Source organism: Mesoplodon mirus, assembly GCF_964341445.2.
Source record: "Mesoplodon mirus genome assembly, chromosome: X".
Lineage (NCBI taxonomy): Eukaryota > Metazoa > Chordata > Mammalia > Artiodactyla > Ziphiidae > Mesoplodon > Mesoplodon mirus.
Window position 1 is genome coordinate 101,868,654 of NC_138981.1, and position 17,568 is coordinate 101,886,221.

General features: G+C 48.3%; 1 protein-coding gene across 2 annotated transcripts in view; it reads left to right on the forward strand.

Annotated features, from left to right (window-relative positions):
• The first annotated feature begins 1,456 nt into the window (after positions 1-1,456).
• DOCK11 (dedicator of cytokinesis 11) overlaps positions 1,457-17,568 on the forward strand; it is a 201,390-nt gene continuing 185,278 nt past the window's right edge. For both annotated transcript variants that reach the window (XM_082610835.1, XM_082610836.1), the window contains exon 1: positions 1,457-1,678. In XM_082610835.1, the coding sequence (XP_082466961.1) occupies positions 1,577-1,678 (102 nt within the window). In that variant the 5' untranslated portion in view covers positions 1,457-1,576. The remainder of the gene's footprint in view (positions 1,679-17,568) is intronic.

Sequence of the window (17,568 nt, forward strand, 5' to 3'; positions counted from 1 at the left end):
TTATATACATACGCTCTGTGCAGAGCCAAGATGGGTGATACATGGCTTCTGCCTTCAGAGGACTTCCGGGTCCCAAGCCCTCTGGAACCTTTGTCTGTGCTTTACTGGGATTAATGTGATGGCTGCTGAAATAGACATGCTGCTAAGAGATTTGGCCTTTTCTGGATTCACAGAAACCATCAACCATGCCCTTGTTTTCATAACAAAGTCCTATACATAGGTGTGACTGCTTGGTCTTTGAAGATGGTAAAAAGTGGGCAAAGTGCCCTCATGGCAGTGGTAGGAACCCGCTTAGAAGGGCTGCATGGCTCCCCAGAAATTTTTGGCCATTTTCAAACTCTTAACACATTAAGTAACCAGACAGAAAATTCCCGCGGTTAGCAGAGCCTCTCACTTTGCACTTGGGGAGGTTTTACAGGGTCACTAGTACTTCAAGATTCACATCCTTATTTCTGTCTTAAGCACGTTTATTTTACATCTAGTTAGAAGATGTTCTTTGATTCTTGGGAAACAATTTCTTGGAAGGTGAAGAGGATAAGGAAAGGAGTAGGAAATGGAGAGGCGATAGCAGGATGTGTAAAAGCTTCTAGAAGACCGGTAAATCCTCCAGACTCCAGGTAATGGCCTTCCCAACCCGCCTGCCCCCGCCCCGCCCAGTCTCTACAGAACTAGACAACCTGCCACAGGCTCAGGCCCCACCACCCAGCTCTCTCCTGCCCTGCTGGGGGTGGAGGGGTGGGCTCGCCCACAGCAAGTTTCCAGTCCCAGAAGCCCGCTCCCTCCTGGGGTTTCCCCCCCCGACCCTTCCCACGTGAGGAGGATCGATGGGTAAGAAAACAGTGTGGGCAGCAGAGGACCCAGGCGAGTCGCTTCGGCCGGAAAACCCGCTCTCCCTCCTTCGACAGTGACATCGGCTCGACCCCTCGCGGGCGGAGCACACAATAGGCGGCTGCTCCACGTTGTTGCGCAGCCCCTCGCCGCCCCGGTCCTGGGGGCTTGCGGGGTCGGGGGACGCGAGAGTTCCCCAGCCCTCCTGCGGGCACTGCAGCCTCCGGGGCGGGAAAGGAGCGCTGGGGTAGAGCGCGCCGCACACTTGGAGACATTTCGTGTCGTTCCCCCCTCCCCGCCCCCAAATACACACAAACGAAAATGAAGCAACCAGACCTCCCCTCCCGGAGGCGGCTGCACCAGCAATATCAGCTGCGGGCGGAGCCCGAGCGGTTGCCACTTCCCCCCTCTTCCCTCGTGACCCTCGTCCCCCCTCCAGTGCTCCCTCCCCCTCCACACACCCTTCCTCGCCAGACACACCCTCCTCCTCGGGCTGCTCGCGAACGGAGCACGGGCTCTCTAGGGGAGGGAGCGGCCGCCGCCGTGGGGCTGGACGGCGAGCGAGCGAGGAAGGGAAGGAGGGAAAGAGGGAGGGGCAGCGGAGGGCGGGAGGGAGGAGCAGCGGGAGACGCGCCGCCGCCAAGCTGCGATGTGGCCGGCCGGCGTGTAAACACTTGGAGCAGCAGCGGCCGCGGCCGCCCCGGCCCGGGGCAGTGAACACGCCAGCCGAGACCTTCCCGCCGCTGCCATGGCCGAAGTGCGCAAATTCACCAAGCGGCTCAGCAAGCCCGGCACGGCGGCCGAGCTCCGGCAGAGCGTGTCGGAGGCCGTGCGGGGCTCCGTAGTGCTGGTGAGTGGCCGGGGGACGGGGCGTCCCGGGGGACGCGCTCCGGGCGAGAGCGACCGGGTGGCTTCCCGCGCGCGCGTGCGCGGGGCCGGGACGGGGACGGCGTCGGCGGCGGCCGGCCGGTGCGCTCCGCGCTCTTTCTCCGTTTCAGTAAGTTTTCGCCTCGGCCGCCGCTCGCCGGGGTCCGAGTCCCAGGCGCCCGCTGACAGCGCCGCGGCTGCCCAGCTGCCCCGCACGGGCTGGACGCCGACGGGCCGTCGGGGGCTCGGAACCGGGGCCCCGGCCGGGGGTGTGAGTTCGGGAGCGGCCCCGCGCTGCCCTAGACCCGGCACAAAGAGCCGGCGACCCGGGCGCGACGAGCTCCAGAGTCCCCGCTGCCCGCACCTGAGGCAGCCTAGGCGGAAGGATGCGATGCCCGTTTCGCACATACACACAATCGCGCGCGCACACACACACACCGTGTACACAAAAAAAGAACCCCACCCAAAAAGCCCCGGGTGCCCAAGCTCCGGCGGGCGGTGAGAACAGAGGAAGCACAGCGACTTCCTCCTGCTACTGGGGAGAGGGTGGTGATGGGTGTAGAAAGGGGTGCAGCTGCCGCCGCCGCCGCGCTGCTGCTGCGGAGGGAGGGTATTGGAGACAACGGGTTTCCGGGGCGTGTGGGCGCGGGGTCTGCAGCCGCAGGGCGAGGGTGTCCCCTGCGACCCGAGAGCGCCCCAGAGGCAAGGAGATGGGGCTATGGGGGTTTGGGGGAAGATGGTGTGCACCAGTCCAGGGATGGAGGACCTGGGCTCAGAGCCCCACCGCTCACGGCTGGGGGATGGGCATTGGAAAGCGCGCTGACCTCCTGGGAGCCTTTCCATCGCACCCTCAGCCTCATTCGGATTGTCTGACTCTGGAGCGCAACGGACGGGTCCTAACGGGCACTTGCCCCTTCTCCTGTTTCCAAGACACTCGTTGCCAATTTCCTGGACCAGTAGTCAAAACCTAAATAAGCAGTCAGACTGGTTAATTAGCATTTGTTTTGTTGCTTTGGTTTTTTTGTTTGTTCGTTTTTGTCTCTCTCCATGCTCTCTACCTTACGGCGAGTCGTCTGCTGCGTTTAAATTTCACCATTAAGAGTGAGCTCTTTTTGTTAAAACAACTTATCATCGGAAGGGAACTTCACAGCTTTTCCTTGTAATTTTTCTGTTGATCTTGTAGAATCTGCGATAAAACCAACATTAAAGGGAGGCCAGGGGCCTGATCTCAACAGTGGAGAAAGTTGACATTAGTGGGAGTTCTGGAGGAGGATCAAAGGTAAAATATGTACCTTTGAGATAAAGACCTGATCCCTAATAGCTACAACTGTGCAAAGCCAAATGACTTTAAAGAAATCTCTCTATCGTAGCTGGACCCTTGGAAGTTTAATCCTGCTGTTTAGCAGAGCTAAAACCCCAGACCTTTAATGTTGTTTTAATGGACTTGGCTTATTGTGTGTCTCACTGATTTTAGAATGAGGTCCTGTTGGGGTCAGATTGGAATCTCGATTGTCATCACAGCCAGTTAGGAGAGGAAGGCAAGCTGTGGGTAGGGAATTTATACCAGGGCTCTCATCTCGGGTGATTGTTAACAACTGATTCAGTCTCCCTAGCACAGGAAACACTTTCCTAAATTCAGGAAGAAAGAAAACCTCGCTTAGCAGGGGTGCCTGGCCCTCCCTCTACCACCTCGTGTGAAGGGAGCCTGTGAATTGGACAGATGGTCTCAAGAGAATAAATGGGACTCAGCAAACCTCCACTGGGATTTGACCAGCATTTGACCTGCCACCCTCAGCAGCGTAAAGTTGACAGTAGCGTTCTTGTCCAGGGTTTTGGGTTTGAAAAAGAATTTGGGGTAACACAGGTGCCTTCCTAATCATTGACTCTCTGGCACAAAAAAATGTTAGTGGGAGGAGACTCTTCTGAGAGATACCGCCAACCTAGCTTACTTGGGACCAAGGCCACAGATTTTTTTTACCAGGCAAGGCACAGGAATGATATTTATTTACTACTCTGGTATGTAGTCCACACTGAGATTTTGGGAGGTGGGGAGAACCGATTCTAGGAATCTGAATCTATATCTGTTGAGCCCCTGCAACGTGCAAGGCACAATCCTAGATGCCCTAAAATTATGAGTGAGTGTGGATGACTTTATCTTCATTTGTTTCCATTAGTTCCAACCTGGGTTGGGTCTGTGTGTATGTGTTTGTCAAGAGGACTCCCAGATTATGTACATAAATCAGTTTTAGCTTATTCATAGCACCTTACTGAATGCTATTTTGAAGCAGTTCAGTCAATTAAGAGATAAGGAAATAGTCTTAAATGGAGTGTACTCTCCTAAATGGCTCTCTTTCTTGGCCCCTGCTTTTCTGAGAGCTCGTCAACCAAAGTTAGCAAAGCCATGGGTGGCTGGAGAGTGAGTGGACCACATCGCAGCTGCCATCATAACGTCTGATTCAAGACCCAAAATGTTTATTAGGGACAGCTGAGGTAGGATTTACACTTGCTGCTGTAAACCCAGGACATTCAAGTTAGAGCTTCAATATGGAGTCGCATTTTCATTAGATTTCAATATGGAGTCATTCCTGCCACAGAGCAAGCTTTCCTGTGGTGTATCTTTCACTAGAACTTGGAAAACCCACCAAGCTGAACAAATATACAGAATTTCCTGTTTAGGTGGTTTCTTTTTTAACAATATACCCTTTTTGGCATGTTGCTAACATCATTCAGTTTTGTTCACTGTTTGAAAAATTCAGAAGGCCTGGGCTATATATAGCATGTAGTTGTGTATTCAAACCTTCATTCAGCTATCAGTACTTCCTCAAATCTATTAACTATATAATGGAGCAGATAGAGAAAGACCGTTTTGTTGCTGCATTTTTTTTTAATGAAAGACAGTTTTAACCCAGGCAAAGGGGTAATTACAGAATTAACCACTGGCAGAGATTTCTCAAGAGAGACTTGGGGAGGAATATTATAACCTGAGAGTGTCTGTGATTAACTGAGAAGTGCTTACATCTATACGCATTTTAAAATGCAGAGTTTCAGCGCTGTTTTTGTTATAATTCAGGATGTAGCTCTTCGTGCCTCTGGGGGAACAAAGGCATTTGATAAACCCGTTGTATTCTGGCTGCCCTTGGGAGGAGTCCTTGTGTCAGCCTGGGAAGGTCGCCTAGTAGGTGTTTAAATACCGTTGGCTTGCTGCTGCTGAATTTACCCTCAATTCCTTGTGCGCCAAAGGATCAGGAAAGAGTGGCTAGATATTACGGGTTGTAGCCCCTTGAGGCAGGGCGATGCATGCACGGCCCCCTGGCTGGCGCCTGGCCAGACGGCATATAACAAAGCCAGTGGAGAAAAGCTCTCCAAGAGCTGAGAATGGCCGAACAGGGTCTTCAGCTGTTGACACCCCCCCACCCCGCAACACTACCACCTCTGCAAGGAGTGTTCCTTAGGTTTGCATTTCGGGAAGGCCTGAAAATGAATCGGCTCCCCTGCTCCCACTTCGCAGGGGAATTTGTGGAAAGTACTTAATGGAGGACAAAACAACTTACACGGTAGAATAAAGCCAGTTGCAACGGGCTTTGCCCGCGAGTCTGCAGTTCAGAGACTTAGCTGGGCTCTGCATGCACTGACCCAGAGTGTGGGCGACTAAGCATGAAATAGTCTTACTGCTCCCGTTGGCTCCTCCAGGTTTGGAGAAGGAAGGATCTGTCAGCCAGCCCAGTGCAGAGGTTGCTGTGAAGCCGGAGAGGCCTCCTTGCCCAACCCTCTTTGAAGCACCAAATAGTACTGAATAGAATTTGTTTTCCAAGCCGAGCATGTTAAACAAATTTATCATACAAACTTGTAAATAATTATTTCACTTAGCCATATCTTATGAACATTTCTTCACGTCAGTGATACAAATCTGCATAATCATGTTTAACGACTGCCAAAAGTTCCACTGTGGGTGGACCATAGGTTAATCATCCTTTATTGTTTGATGTCTTGAGAAGTTCTAATTTTGAGGAGTTATAAACATGAGCTCTCCAGTACAGTAGCTACTGGCCACCTGTGGCTATTTACATTTACGTTTGAATTAATTAAAAATTAAAATTAATTTAAAAAATTTAAAAATCAGCTCCTAAATTGCCCTTGCCACAGTTCAAGTGCCCAAGAGCCACGTGTGCCTAGTGGCTGGCCCGCATAGGACAGCCCAGAGACAACATTTCCATCACTGCAGAAAGTTCTTCAGGACAGCTCTGGTATAAACATGAATTTGAATGAACATCTCTGAGCAGGCGTTTTCAAACATGCTAGACTGTCCCTCTAGGATAAATTTCTAGCATTGGAATTGCTTTGCTCAAACATTAGACACATTCTTAGCATTAACAGTTCCTTTAAACCTGCTGTTAAATTGCTCTGCAGAAAGTTATTGACATTTGCCCTTCCGTCACCAGAAAGTGTGAGTGTTCCTTTTGCCCCCTCCCATGCCAACACCGGTAATTAATATTTTTTAACCTTTGCAATCTGGTAGGCAGTAAACGGCATATCACCGTTCTAATTTGCATTCCTTTGATTAGTCTTGAAGTTGACCAGGTTGGCATACGTTGATTAGCCATTTGTATTTCTTCTTTTGAGGATTTGAGTGAACCTTCTTACAGACTTATTTCCTGGTTTGTAATTCTCACACTAACGGTCTCTACCCCTAAGATTCTGTTTCGATAAGTCTGGGTTGGGGCCAGGCATCTGTATTTTTAAAAACAACCCAAGGTGACTTTGATGTGCACAGAAACGCAGATCTAGACCACTTGCCTACTCAAGGCAGGAATGTCCCCCCTACCAGCCCTGACAAACGATGCCTAGCTTCTCCTTAAACGCTCTCCGCCCAATAGAGGGCTGGGTTAGAAACGGCTCTTGCGCTGAAATTTGTTCTCTCTAAGTTCCACCACTAGGCTAGGCCAAGCTCTGCCATTTGGAGCCGCACAGAATATGTTTGCTTCCTCTTTCACATGGCAACCCTTCAAATATTTGGAGACAGCCACCATGGCATTTTAAAATGCACTCTTCCCAAAGCCAAAGAGCCTTCATTTCTTTCCTTCCTTCCTCATGTGACTTGGTTTCAAGATGCTTCACCATCACGATCATCTTGTTTGGGCTCCTTGCCAAGGTTTCAGTGTCCTCCTTAAAATGTGGGAGCCAGAGCCCAGGCTCAAGAGTCAGACCTGGGCTTGACTCCGCCCTCTGTCACCGGCTTGCATTGTGAACCGAAGCAAGTAACGAGATCTTGTTTTCCCCATCTGTGAAATGGGGATAATAAATAGTTGTACTGACCTTGTGGAGTTCTCGTGGGGGTCAAAGAAGGTAATATTTGGAAAGCGTCTGATGTATAAGTGATTCATAAAAGTTAAGGAGAGATCTAGTAAAAAAAAAAGTATTCTAGAAGGGTCTATCACAGATTACAGTGAAGAAGGGGGCAATATTTCATACCCATTCTGAATATGAGCCAAGAAGGCAGGGGCTGTGTGTTCCTGTCTATTCCCAGTGCCGCTCACAGCGGGAAATACATGGAAACAATATATAGGATGGACCAGGTGTTGGGTGCCTGGAGACCAGGTAACTGGGTAAAATATAGCTATATGGTTCCGGAGAGGGACAACAGTGGCTTAGCTGAGTCAGTGACAATGGAGATAAGGCGGAAGAAGTAGGAGAAGTGATAAAATCAGCAGGATTTAGTGATCCTTGAAGAGGGAGTAGAGGGGGGAAGGAAGAATTGGGAGGAAGGTGGGGGGAGGTGGAGTCAAGATGACTGAGGTTTGTCAGCCCAGGTGACCAGGAGGGTCAGTGTGTTCCACGAGAGGGGAAGGGAGAAGCAAATGGACGGCCTCTCCTAGAGAGGGTCGTCAGGGCAAAGCCAAGTTACAGTTAGGGCGGTGGAGAGAACATTCCGGGGAAAGGCTGAGCCCCTAGTGTTGTGTTTTGGCAAAAGACTAGGGTTCTTGAGGGCAGAGAAGAAAGCGTTCCAGATGGGATCAGGAGGGGGCGGAAGAGCCAGGGCTGAGCAGCCGGGCAGGCGAGGCGAGATTAGCTGATTGAAGAGCTTTGCACCTTTGGGGGTCGTTAGGGAAGTGGGAGGCAGGGCGGGGGGTGGGGGTGGGGGAGGAACGGCCTCCCCAGGCAGGCTTCATGGGAAGTTAGGTCACCCCCTGGGCAGCTTCCCGTCCCAGGGTTCAGCCTGACCAGCCTCCTTCCCCAGGTGCCTGAAGAGGCTGGCTAGCGTGTTTCCTGCCCTTGAGGGACTCACAAGCCTGGAAGGGAGATGGGATGTATGCAAATGAGTGTGAAATAGAGACGATGGGAGCGGCAGGAGGCTAGTGATTGGTGCTGCTTCTATCTTCAGTTAGTTACATCATTTCTGCCCGGCCCCCGCCCCCTCATGGTCTTTTTTGTGGTCCTTAACGTTTTCTCAAGACGTTGGTCCTTTCTGGGTTCAACAATGTTAAATGAGGCCTTTGGCATTTCCCTCATTTACTGGGCTACAGAGGCCTTTTTTTTTTTTTTATGGGAATGGGGAAAGTAAATGACAGCGCCTGACACTCTGAGAAATTCACATACAGTGTACATGTGTAACTCCCCTTGACATTCCTTGACCTGACCTCTGTGGGCTGCTGCCTTCCCAGACCCCCAGAGCTGCACCTCGGGAGCCGCCCCGCCCCCCAGGCTTGTTTGCAGGAATTCCGTTCAGAGGAGTCATTCACCTCCCTGCTTTTGCTTTCTTCTGAGACATAAAATGATCAGTAGGCATGTTGAAAAATTATTAGTTTTTTTGTTTGTTTTCTTTTTTCTTTTCTTCCTTTTTTTTTTTTTTTTAAACACAGAGGGAAGGGCCAGAAACCACAGGCGGGAGAAAGCACGAGAGCTGTTTCCCCTTTTCTGTAAATCCTAATGGTAGTTTTATGATACCTCTCTGGGGTTTAGATATCTTAGTTTCCTTTAGCTTTTGTCAGGAGTGCAGAGGGGTCCATGCGTAATGTTGACCTGTCGCTTATATCAACCCAGAGCCAGATGCCTTTCTGATTCTTGCAGGGCCACACCCTGGAGGCTCCCAGAGCAGGAACTGGGGCAAAGGGACAGTCTCATTCAGCTCCGTTGTCTGTGACTCGAGCTTGGTAGAGCACACTGGGCTCTGGAAACTCACTGCCCGGGTTCAAAGTCCAGCTCAGCTGCTTACTAACTGGGTGACCTTGGGCCAGTTATTTCACCTTCTGTGCCTCGATAACCCTCTCGTGGGTTTGCGGAAAGGCTTCCACGAGTTGCATGCAAAGCACTGGGGACCGGGGCTTGGCCCGCGGAAGGCACTGGACAACTGTTAGCTCGTATGCTTATTCCCGGGCTTGATGGTGTGCAGAAGTCTTCTGTGTATGTGTGACACATCAACCGACAAAAGTAGACGGGTAGAAGGGAAGCAGGTACCATTGCTTTTTTATTTCCCTGCTCCAGATCATGCCCCAAGTGGGGAGCCACATACATGGCTGAGCCAAGAATCATACCCTTCTTGGCAGAATAAGCTGGCTGCCCATGAGGTCCTGGGGAGCAGCCATTCCCAGGCGGACTGGATCATATCGAAGAGCCCAGTGGATGTGAGCTGGGGCTCTGGGTCTTTGGCAGTTCTTGCCTTCAGACTAGTCAGATGAGTGAGTGGGAAGACTAGTCGTCTAGTGGGGAGGAACACCCCATCCTGTGCCTGGGAGGAGGTCCTCTGGTCTGGGGAACTTATGACAGTCTGTTCAGCGTGGTTTCTCCAAAAGCATGCATAGAGGAGCATTGGGCTCTGTATGGAAGAATAGAACTTGAACGCTCTTTCTTTTCCCTCTCAAAACTTTATTGACATGCCTTTTACTCATTAATCCTTCCTTTAAAAAGAATCAAATGACTGTTGACATTCAAGTGCCTTTTTAAAGATGTATTTTGGAAACATGTATTTTAGTGGGAACATTTTGAGCTTACAGGTCTTCTAAGAAATTAATATACTTCTCTGTCCAGCTATCCTGGTTTTGTGGTAGCAGGATGAGTCCAATTAGGAATAGTGTGTGCAGGTTTCCAGTGTAGTTAGTACCGTGGAAAATATGCCAACTGTTCCAGGGACATGAGGTTGACCTACTATCTACGCACAGCGTCGCACAATCACGCCAAAATTTGCTATTAATGATTTCCTGCCATTCTTTAACACCTTATTTTTATTGCTCATCGAGTTTATTGTTGACAGGAAGTTGTATTTTGGCCTTTCTCGACAGCTTATGTTGGACTGTATATGTTTCAAGCTGCAGAGAAATGTTTGAAGGTATTCTGATACTTCAGCTTTCCCCTCCTGTTGCTTTCCATAGTGACTAAAAGATTTGACTGGGTGAGATTTAACTAAGAAGTCAAATGTTCTTCTGAGCTTCTGAGACAGAACATCTTTATTTGAAGTGCTTCAACAAAGTGTGTCAGGAGGCTGGGGAATGCCTTTGTACGAAATGGTGGTTGGACAATGACAAGACCTTGTATTTTTACAGCCCCGATCTTATGATGAGTTAAAGATGCTGTTATGCCTCTGACCTCGCATGTTCTACCAGGTCACTGTGAAACGCATCCTGCATTGTCATCACCTGTCTCCCTTCAGTGGGGAAACAGAGGCACGGTTTCAAGTGAGGCAGGCTGTAGACCACCCAAGTTTGCTAAATGACAGAACAGGTAATGAACTCCGGGTGTCTCAATTTCTTTGGCATAATCAGGTAAAGAAGCACTAGCTCCTGGGCTAGATTCCACAATAGAAGGAGGAAGCTCTCTTTGTGTGGTTTTGGTGATGATCTCCTCCTATTGGGAAACAGTGTTTATTTCTAAACAAGCTTAGGTCTCTGTAGCGGGAAAGTAGGAGGTGAGGACAGAAGAAAAGAGGGGTGGGGTTGTCATTGAGAAATGTGGGCAAGATCAGTATAGATTCTTCCTTGCCAAAGTCAGCCTAAGGATTTTGAGAACTGTTGGCAATTGGCCGTCCTTCCTTTCTTTGCTATTTGACTAGCTATATGGGGGAAAAAGTCTCCAGAACACTGGCTCTGCCAAGGTACCTGGGATCATTTTCAGGGAACTGTTTTTATGATTTTTTTCAAGCAGGTTAGTGCCGTCCAAAAATAACAACATATATATTTCTCTCCATGCCTTTTATATTAGCCGTGTAGTTTTCCCACTTGAGAAACTGCCAGCTTTATGTCTTACAGGACCTGTTGTCAATGTTCATGGCGTGAGTGGAACAGTGTGGTTGGCAAAACCAGTTTATTTTCATAGGTTAACAAGTTCCGAGGGCTTCGGTCCATTAAATGGTTTCCTAGAGACCAGAAGGAGGGAATACCACCTTCTAAGTTGACTAACTTACCACCAAGAAAGCACTTAAATCCAGGAGGGCTCTCAATCAACTGTTGCGAAAGTTGAACAAAACGGTTATTTGAAAGCTCATAGGCGCCCGCAGCTCTCCTTCTGGCCAGAAGAGTGTTTAGATCATGCTCTATTGCCTGTGGAGCTAAGAAGGTTCTCCCTGCTAACCTGACCCCAAGGGAGAATCGCTCCTCCACTGCTAGTGACCTGCGTGACTGCTTACAGAGGAGCTCTGCCTCTGTCTTCGCCTTCCAAACAAAGTGAAACGGGGTCTGGCAGAATTCTCACCGGGAGAGCCGGAGGAGAATTCCATAGGGCTTTGTCACCTCAGTTCTGCGATAGAGACCCAGCTCCCCCCCCCCGCCCCCCCACCGGCTTCCTCTGCTAGCCCGGCACCGCCCCAGGCCCAGAGACTAGTCAGGGCCTAAGCAGGGGACATCAGAAGACTCGTATTCAGAGCTGCGGATCTGGGCCTTAAGTCCCCTAGGCTACTGGTTCTGCCCGGTCTGTAAAATCCATTTCCGGTCACTGGGTTTTATCTTCTTCCTTGTCCCCTCGTGTCACTGTCCCAGTCACTGTGTCCTTGTCTTGACCCCCTACCCCATATCTAACCCTCTGCCTTGGTTTGCCGGCCAATTGCCCAGCTCCTTTAGGAGAGTTCTCGTCTTGTTGCTGGTCCTGAGGAGGACTGTCCTACACTCACCATGACTGCACAGCAGCTTGAGCTTAACACGCTGGGTGTCTGCTTAGAGAACTCAGAAAAGGCAGAGTACTTGAGATGAGGAGTTCCAGCAGTGACCCTGCTGAGAATTGCACTAGATGCATGGCCTGTTAGTTTCCTGTGGCCACTATAACACATTGCCGCAAACTTAGTGTCTCAAAACAACACAGATTTACTAAACTCACAGTTCTGGAGGTTGGAAGTCTGAAACGGTTTTAAGTGGGCTAACGCCAAGGTGTCTGTAAGTCCTCACTCCCTCCCAGAAGCTCTAGGGGAGAATCTGTTACCGTGCATTTTACAGCTTCTAGAGGCTGCCTGCATTCCTTGGCCTGTGGCCCCTTCCTCCATCTTCAAGCCAGCAATGTCTGGTCAAGTCTTTCTCACATCGTATCATACTGACACTGCTTCTGTCATCACATCTCCTTCTCTGATTCTGACTCTTCTGCCTTCCTTCCTTCCTCCCTCCCTCACTTAGAAGGACTCTTATGATTGATTACCTTGGTCCCACCAGGATAATTAGTTAGGATAATCTCCCCATCTCAAAATCCTTAACTTGATTACATCTGCAAAATCCCTTTGCTATGTAATATAACGTAGTCACAAATTCCAGGGATTAAGAAGTGGACAGCTTTGGGAAACCATTGCTGGAGGTTGAAGAACGGTGGAATTCTAGGGTCACATGGCTTTCCAGCATGGATACTGACCTTGTGGTGGAGGAGGAACACGGGTCTGATAGACTGGCAAACTGTGAGCCAGGTGCAAAAGTCTTCACAGAATAAGAATGAGGAAGCACAAACCCTTTTGAGAATTTTGGCTGAAAGAAAGCAATATAAGTTTGCAGTCTGCAGTTTCAATTTGGATGTTTTCTTAAATTCTTCATGATTAAAAAAATTTTTTCCCACACAAAAGTCCCTCAGTCTGGAGTTCTTGTAAGTGGGCACTGCTTTCAGACTTGAGGTGTTTCAAGATACAAGCTGGCCAGACACTTGGCAGGCACTTAGCCAGTTCAGGCCTATGGAATTTTCCACCCTCAGCTAAAGAGTAAAGAGGTAAGGGGGTGGGTGTGTGTATTGAAAAGAGAAAAGGATGGTTTCACATCAGAGAGGATAACTCTTTGGCTGACAAGCCCCAAGACACCTCTCATGTGTCCTGTGTGAGAGACACTTCACCCATCCTGAAGGTCAGGTTAGACTGGGCATGGCCCTCCTGCATTTTCAAGGTAATTGGCAGACCCTTTCCCAGAAATGGGTTTCTAAAACACATGATTCAAGAAGCAGAGAGAAGGACTGGAAAAGCTCTCTGATTCCTTCTGTCTTCATGATGATTTCAATTGAGAGAGAAATTGAAACTTCCTGTCTCATTCACCAAGTTCAGTCACTGCCATCTTAGAGACACACACCACAAAAGCTTGCTGGCTGATCACATCTGCACCAGCCCTCCTCACGCTGGCCATGACAATATCCATGATAAGCTGATGGCACAGAGCCTACTGCCCTGAAGAAGCACTCTATCATCGATGTGGATTGCATTTTCTATTTTTACATCACTTCTAATTGGCCATGGCTATATTTCTCCGAGGCCGGGCGTATCTTTTTCCGGACCCTTGGATAACTGGCTGAAATGTAGTGAAAAACATTTTGTAAAAGGTTGGGAACTCCCCAGATTTTGTTTAAAAATCTGTACTGACAAAATATACATTAACCATCTTCACTTTCTCCTGTTCCAGTCTTCCTTTCTTTTCTCCTCAATAGGAAAATAGTTCCAATTCTCCTTATAAGCCAACTCAATTAAAAAATTCAGATGTTTGCAGTGGAATTATCTTAAAATTTTTTCTAATGTATTTAGATACTACTAATCTCTAGGATGTGAAAAGGTATTAACTGTAATCCTATTTAAATCTTCTTTAGAAACTGATGTTCATTTTCTTTAAAAAATTTTTTTAAATATTTTTTACATCTTTATTGGAGTATAATTGCTTCACAATGGTGTGTTAGCTTCTGCTTTATTACAAAGTGAATCAGTTATACATATACATATGTCCCCATATCTCTTCCCTCTTGCGTCTCCCTCTCACCCACCCTCCCTATCCCACCCCTCTAGGTGGTCACAAAGCACCAAGCTGCATTTTCTTTATGTTACAGGCTCTTGCCCTTCAACCTGGCTTATTTTGTTACAGTTTATTTCATATTATTTTACTGAGTTACTCCTTTCTGGTTTGAGGTTTTTCCTTTTTCACTGGCCCTCATCTGAACTTCATGGCTCAGGGATAGTAGGCATTGGATCAATGACCTTCGTGACAGAGTTGATGCCTCAGGACTCTGGAACCTCTGGGAGTGTGGTATATACCAGAAGAAACTAGAAAGCAAATGTCTTTGAGAGTGAGCTAGAAGAGAGAGAGAGAGAGAGAGAGAGAGAGAGAGAGAGAGAGAGAGAGAGAGGTGGGGGGAGGGGAGAGGCATGCTGAGCTATGGGAGATAGCAAGCTGCCTTAGCTGAAGGAAAAGAGAAATACTTTCCTTCGGGTCATGCTAAAATCCCAAGGGAAATGCTTTTAGAACTGTTGCTTGAATTGAAGCAAAGAATCTATTTCTACTGATTTCTTTTTAATACATTGGATCTACTTAGGGCAAGGATGGGGGTGGGGTGGGGGAAGGGAAGACAAGGACTTAATCTGAGGAAACTAAAGGATAAAAATAAGTTAAGATGGAAGGAAGGGATTTTTCCCCCTCATTATAATAGACCAAGAGACCAGAGATGAAAACATTAACAGTATTTAATGAGGGTAGCAGTATAGTTTTAGATTCAGACAGGAAGAAATCCACCCCTGTAGAAATTGTGCTAGGTAAATGGAACAGTTTTGTGTGGGATGGTGGCAGTGCACCCTGTCAACTCGCATAACTCAAGACCCCAAATTAATTAGTTAAGGAATGTGGAGGACACTTCTGTGTAGTTCTCTACCATATGTGTTAGTTGGAACCCAATTCTCCGACTTGGGGGTTTAAGACTTGGGACCACCGGAAACCTGTAGAGGCCAGATTTCTTTTGGGACTCAAGGGTTGGCCAGCCCTCACTTCTTCCATCTTTCTGGTAGAAGAAGGGCAACAGTTCACACCTATTCCAGATCCGTATTTCTCAAGGCAGCAAACCCTGCTAGACAGGCATGGGGGCCGTGGAGGCTGCCCCTCCAAGGCCTCAAGACTTGCTCTGAGCAAGGCACCCACTGGGGCAGGATTCCTTTAGCTGACTTTGTGCTCTCCCTACCAAATTTCTTTCTTTCTCTTTCCACCTTCCACTGACCCCTGACTGTTCTCCCCTCATTCTGATCGTCCTCACCTGCTGCCCCTGGTGGCCCTCACCTCTCTGCACTGTGACCTTCCAGGAAAAGCTTCTGCATATTTGGCTCCAGTGTCACCAGCCCTGTGCTCTGGAAACTTCCTTCCATGGTGGGCACTCTCTCACTCACCCCTTCTCATCTTTTTCTCACCTCTCCCTTCCCTCTCTCCTCTGTGTTTGGTCATAAAGTGTTCTCTGGGGGACAGGGCCGTCACTGTGTTTATTGTTTTAAACCTTTTCTTTAGACAAGGATGGAAAATTCCAGAGGCCTGAGCTAGTGATGGCTGGGTGCCTTTTCTGGAAATCCAATGGCCTGGATGCTAAGGGAATGTTGTGGAGCTACACATCTGGCAAGGTTGTCCCCTAAAATGTCCTGGCTTTGTATTTAGTTCCAACTAAGAGAAGCGGAGATTCTGTCTGTGGAATAAGAATGAAGAGTTTAAGAAATGATATAATTACCGCTCCAGAGCCCAGTATACGTCACTTTGTGTGTGTGTGTGTGTGTGTGTGTGTGTGTGTGTGTGTGTGTGTGTGCTGGGTTTTATTGGGAAAGAGTGGCCTTTGGCTTAGTAGACCTTTCAAAAGTGAAACCTTCCTCAGGAGAGACAAGCAAAGTTCCTGCGGCTCAACTTAATGGAGGATTTTGCTTTCTTGGGGTGATGAGTTGGCAGAGGCTGTGCACATTTCAGAGCAACCAGGGACATTTCAGAGTGTCTCCTGGGGGGCACGAGTGTCCTCCCAGTTGACACCAGGTGGAATGGAATAGGTCTACCTCACTGTTACGTTCTTGCCCCACCCTGGAGAAATCATTTAGGCACAATCTTGTCCACATGTCCCCAGGGGTATGACATATCAGAGTGGACCATCTTGACAGTAAGCAAAGCAGTTATTGTCTTGAAATAGCTAGAAACTGACCCACCATTCTGCTGCCTCTCAGGAAAGGATGAGGGAAAATCACAAAATCCCCAAACCCATAAAAATACCAATTCTATCTGCACTGGCTCCACATTACTGGAAATGAGCACCCAGATTTCCTAGCAGGCCTTCCTGTTCCTTCCTGTCTACCAGGAGGCCCATCCCATTTTTGAATTCTCTTCTCCCACCACATTCCTTCCTGTCACCTGTTCTCTAGCTGTGCCGGACCATTACTGCTCCCCAAACACACTCTAAACTTTCTCATCTCCATGCCTTCGCACATGCTGACTCCTCTTCCTAGAATGCCCTTCCAGCCCCTTGCCTGCTAAAGGGAACCCTGTCTGTCCTGCAGGGCTTAGGTCAAATGGCCATCCCTCACCCCCCCCACATTTGGAGCAAGTTGCTCCTTCTATAGGCCCATAGCCTCCTGCTACTTGTATTGCTTTCCTGTGACTGTCATAAAAAATGACCACCAACTCGGTGGCTTAAAAACCACGAATTGATTCTCTTATAGTTCTGGAGGCCGGAAGTCCAAAATCAGTATCAGTGGGCCACATTCCCTCTGGAGGATTTAGGGCAAGTTCCGTTCCTTGCCTCTCTCAGCTCTGGTCGCTGCCAGCATTCCCTGGCTTGTGGCTGCATCACTCTAGTCTCTGCCTCTGTGAGTCGCATGGCCCGCTATTTGGTCGTGTCAAATCTCCCTCTGCCTTTTTCTTATAAGGACATATGTGATGACGTTTAGGGCCCACCTCGATAATCCAGGATGATCTCTTCATCTTGAGATCCTTATGAACTCGATCACATGTTAAAGACCCTTTTGCCATAAGGTATCATTTGCAGGTTCCAGGGATTAGGATGGGGACATGTCTTGGGGGGGGCATTTTTCAGCCTACCATTCCAGTTCTCCAGTTTTACAGAGGATTGATTTCATTCCGCCTCAGAACTATGGTTGACAACTTCTCTCATCCATTAGCATGTAAATGCCTTAAGGAGTGGGCAGGAAAGTAGAAGGAGCTAATGCATAGGCATCAGAGTGACAGAAAGGCCCAGTGATTCACTGACCCTCTCTGTTACCTTGGACAGGCTATTTAACTTTGTGGAACCCCCTTGTGCTCATTTGTAAAATGGAGCTAATATCAACCTCAATGGGCCTTGCCAAGTTGTTTATAATAGCAAAACAACAACTGCCCCCCTCCCCAGGCTTAAACAACCTGAATGTTCAAAAGTAAGGGATTGGGCAAAATGTACATCCATACACCAGAAAACCATCCAGTCATTAAAATGACATGTGTATTAATTATTGACATGGGAAAAAGTTTAGGTTATGAAACACCATGCAAATTATGATCATATTTTTGTAAAATAATGCTTATGTGATATATGTGACTTTAGTTACTTAACCACTCTCTGCCTCAGTTTTCCCATCTGTAAAACGGAGATGACGATAGATAGTACCGACTTCACAAGGTTGATGTAAGGACTGAGTAAAATAATACAGTAATACACTTAGAATAA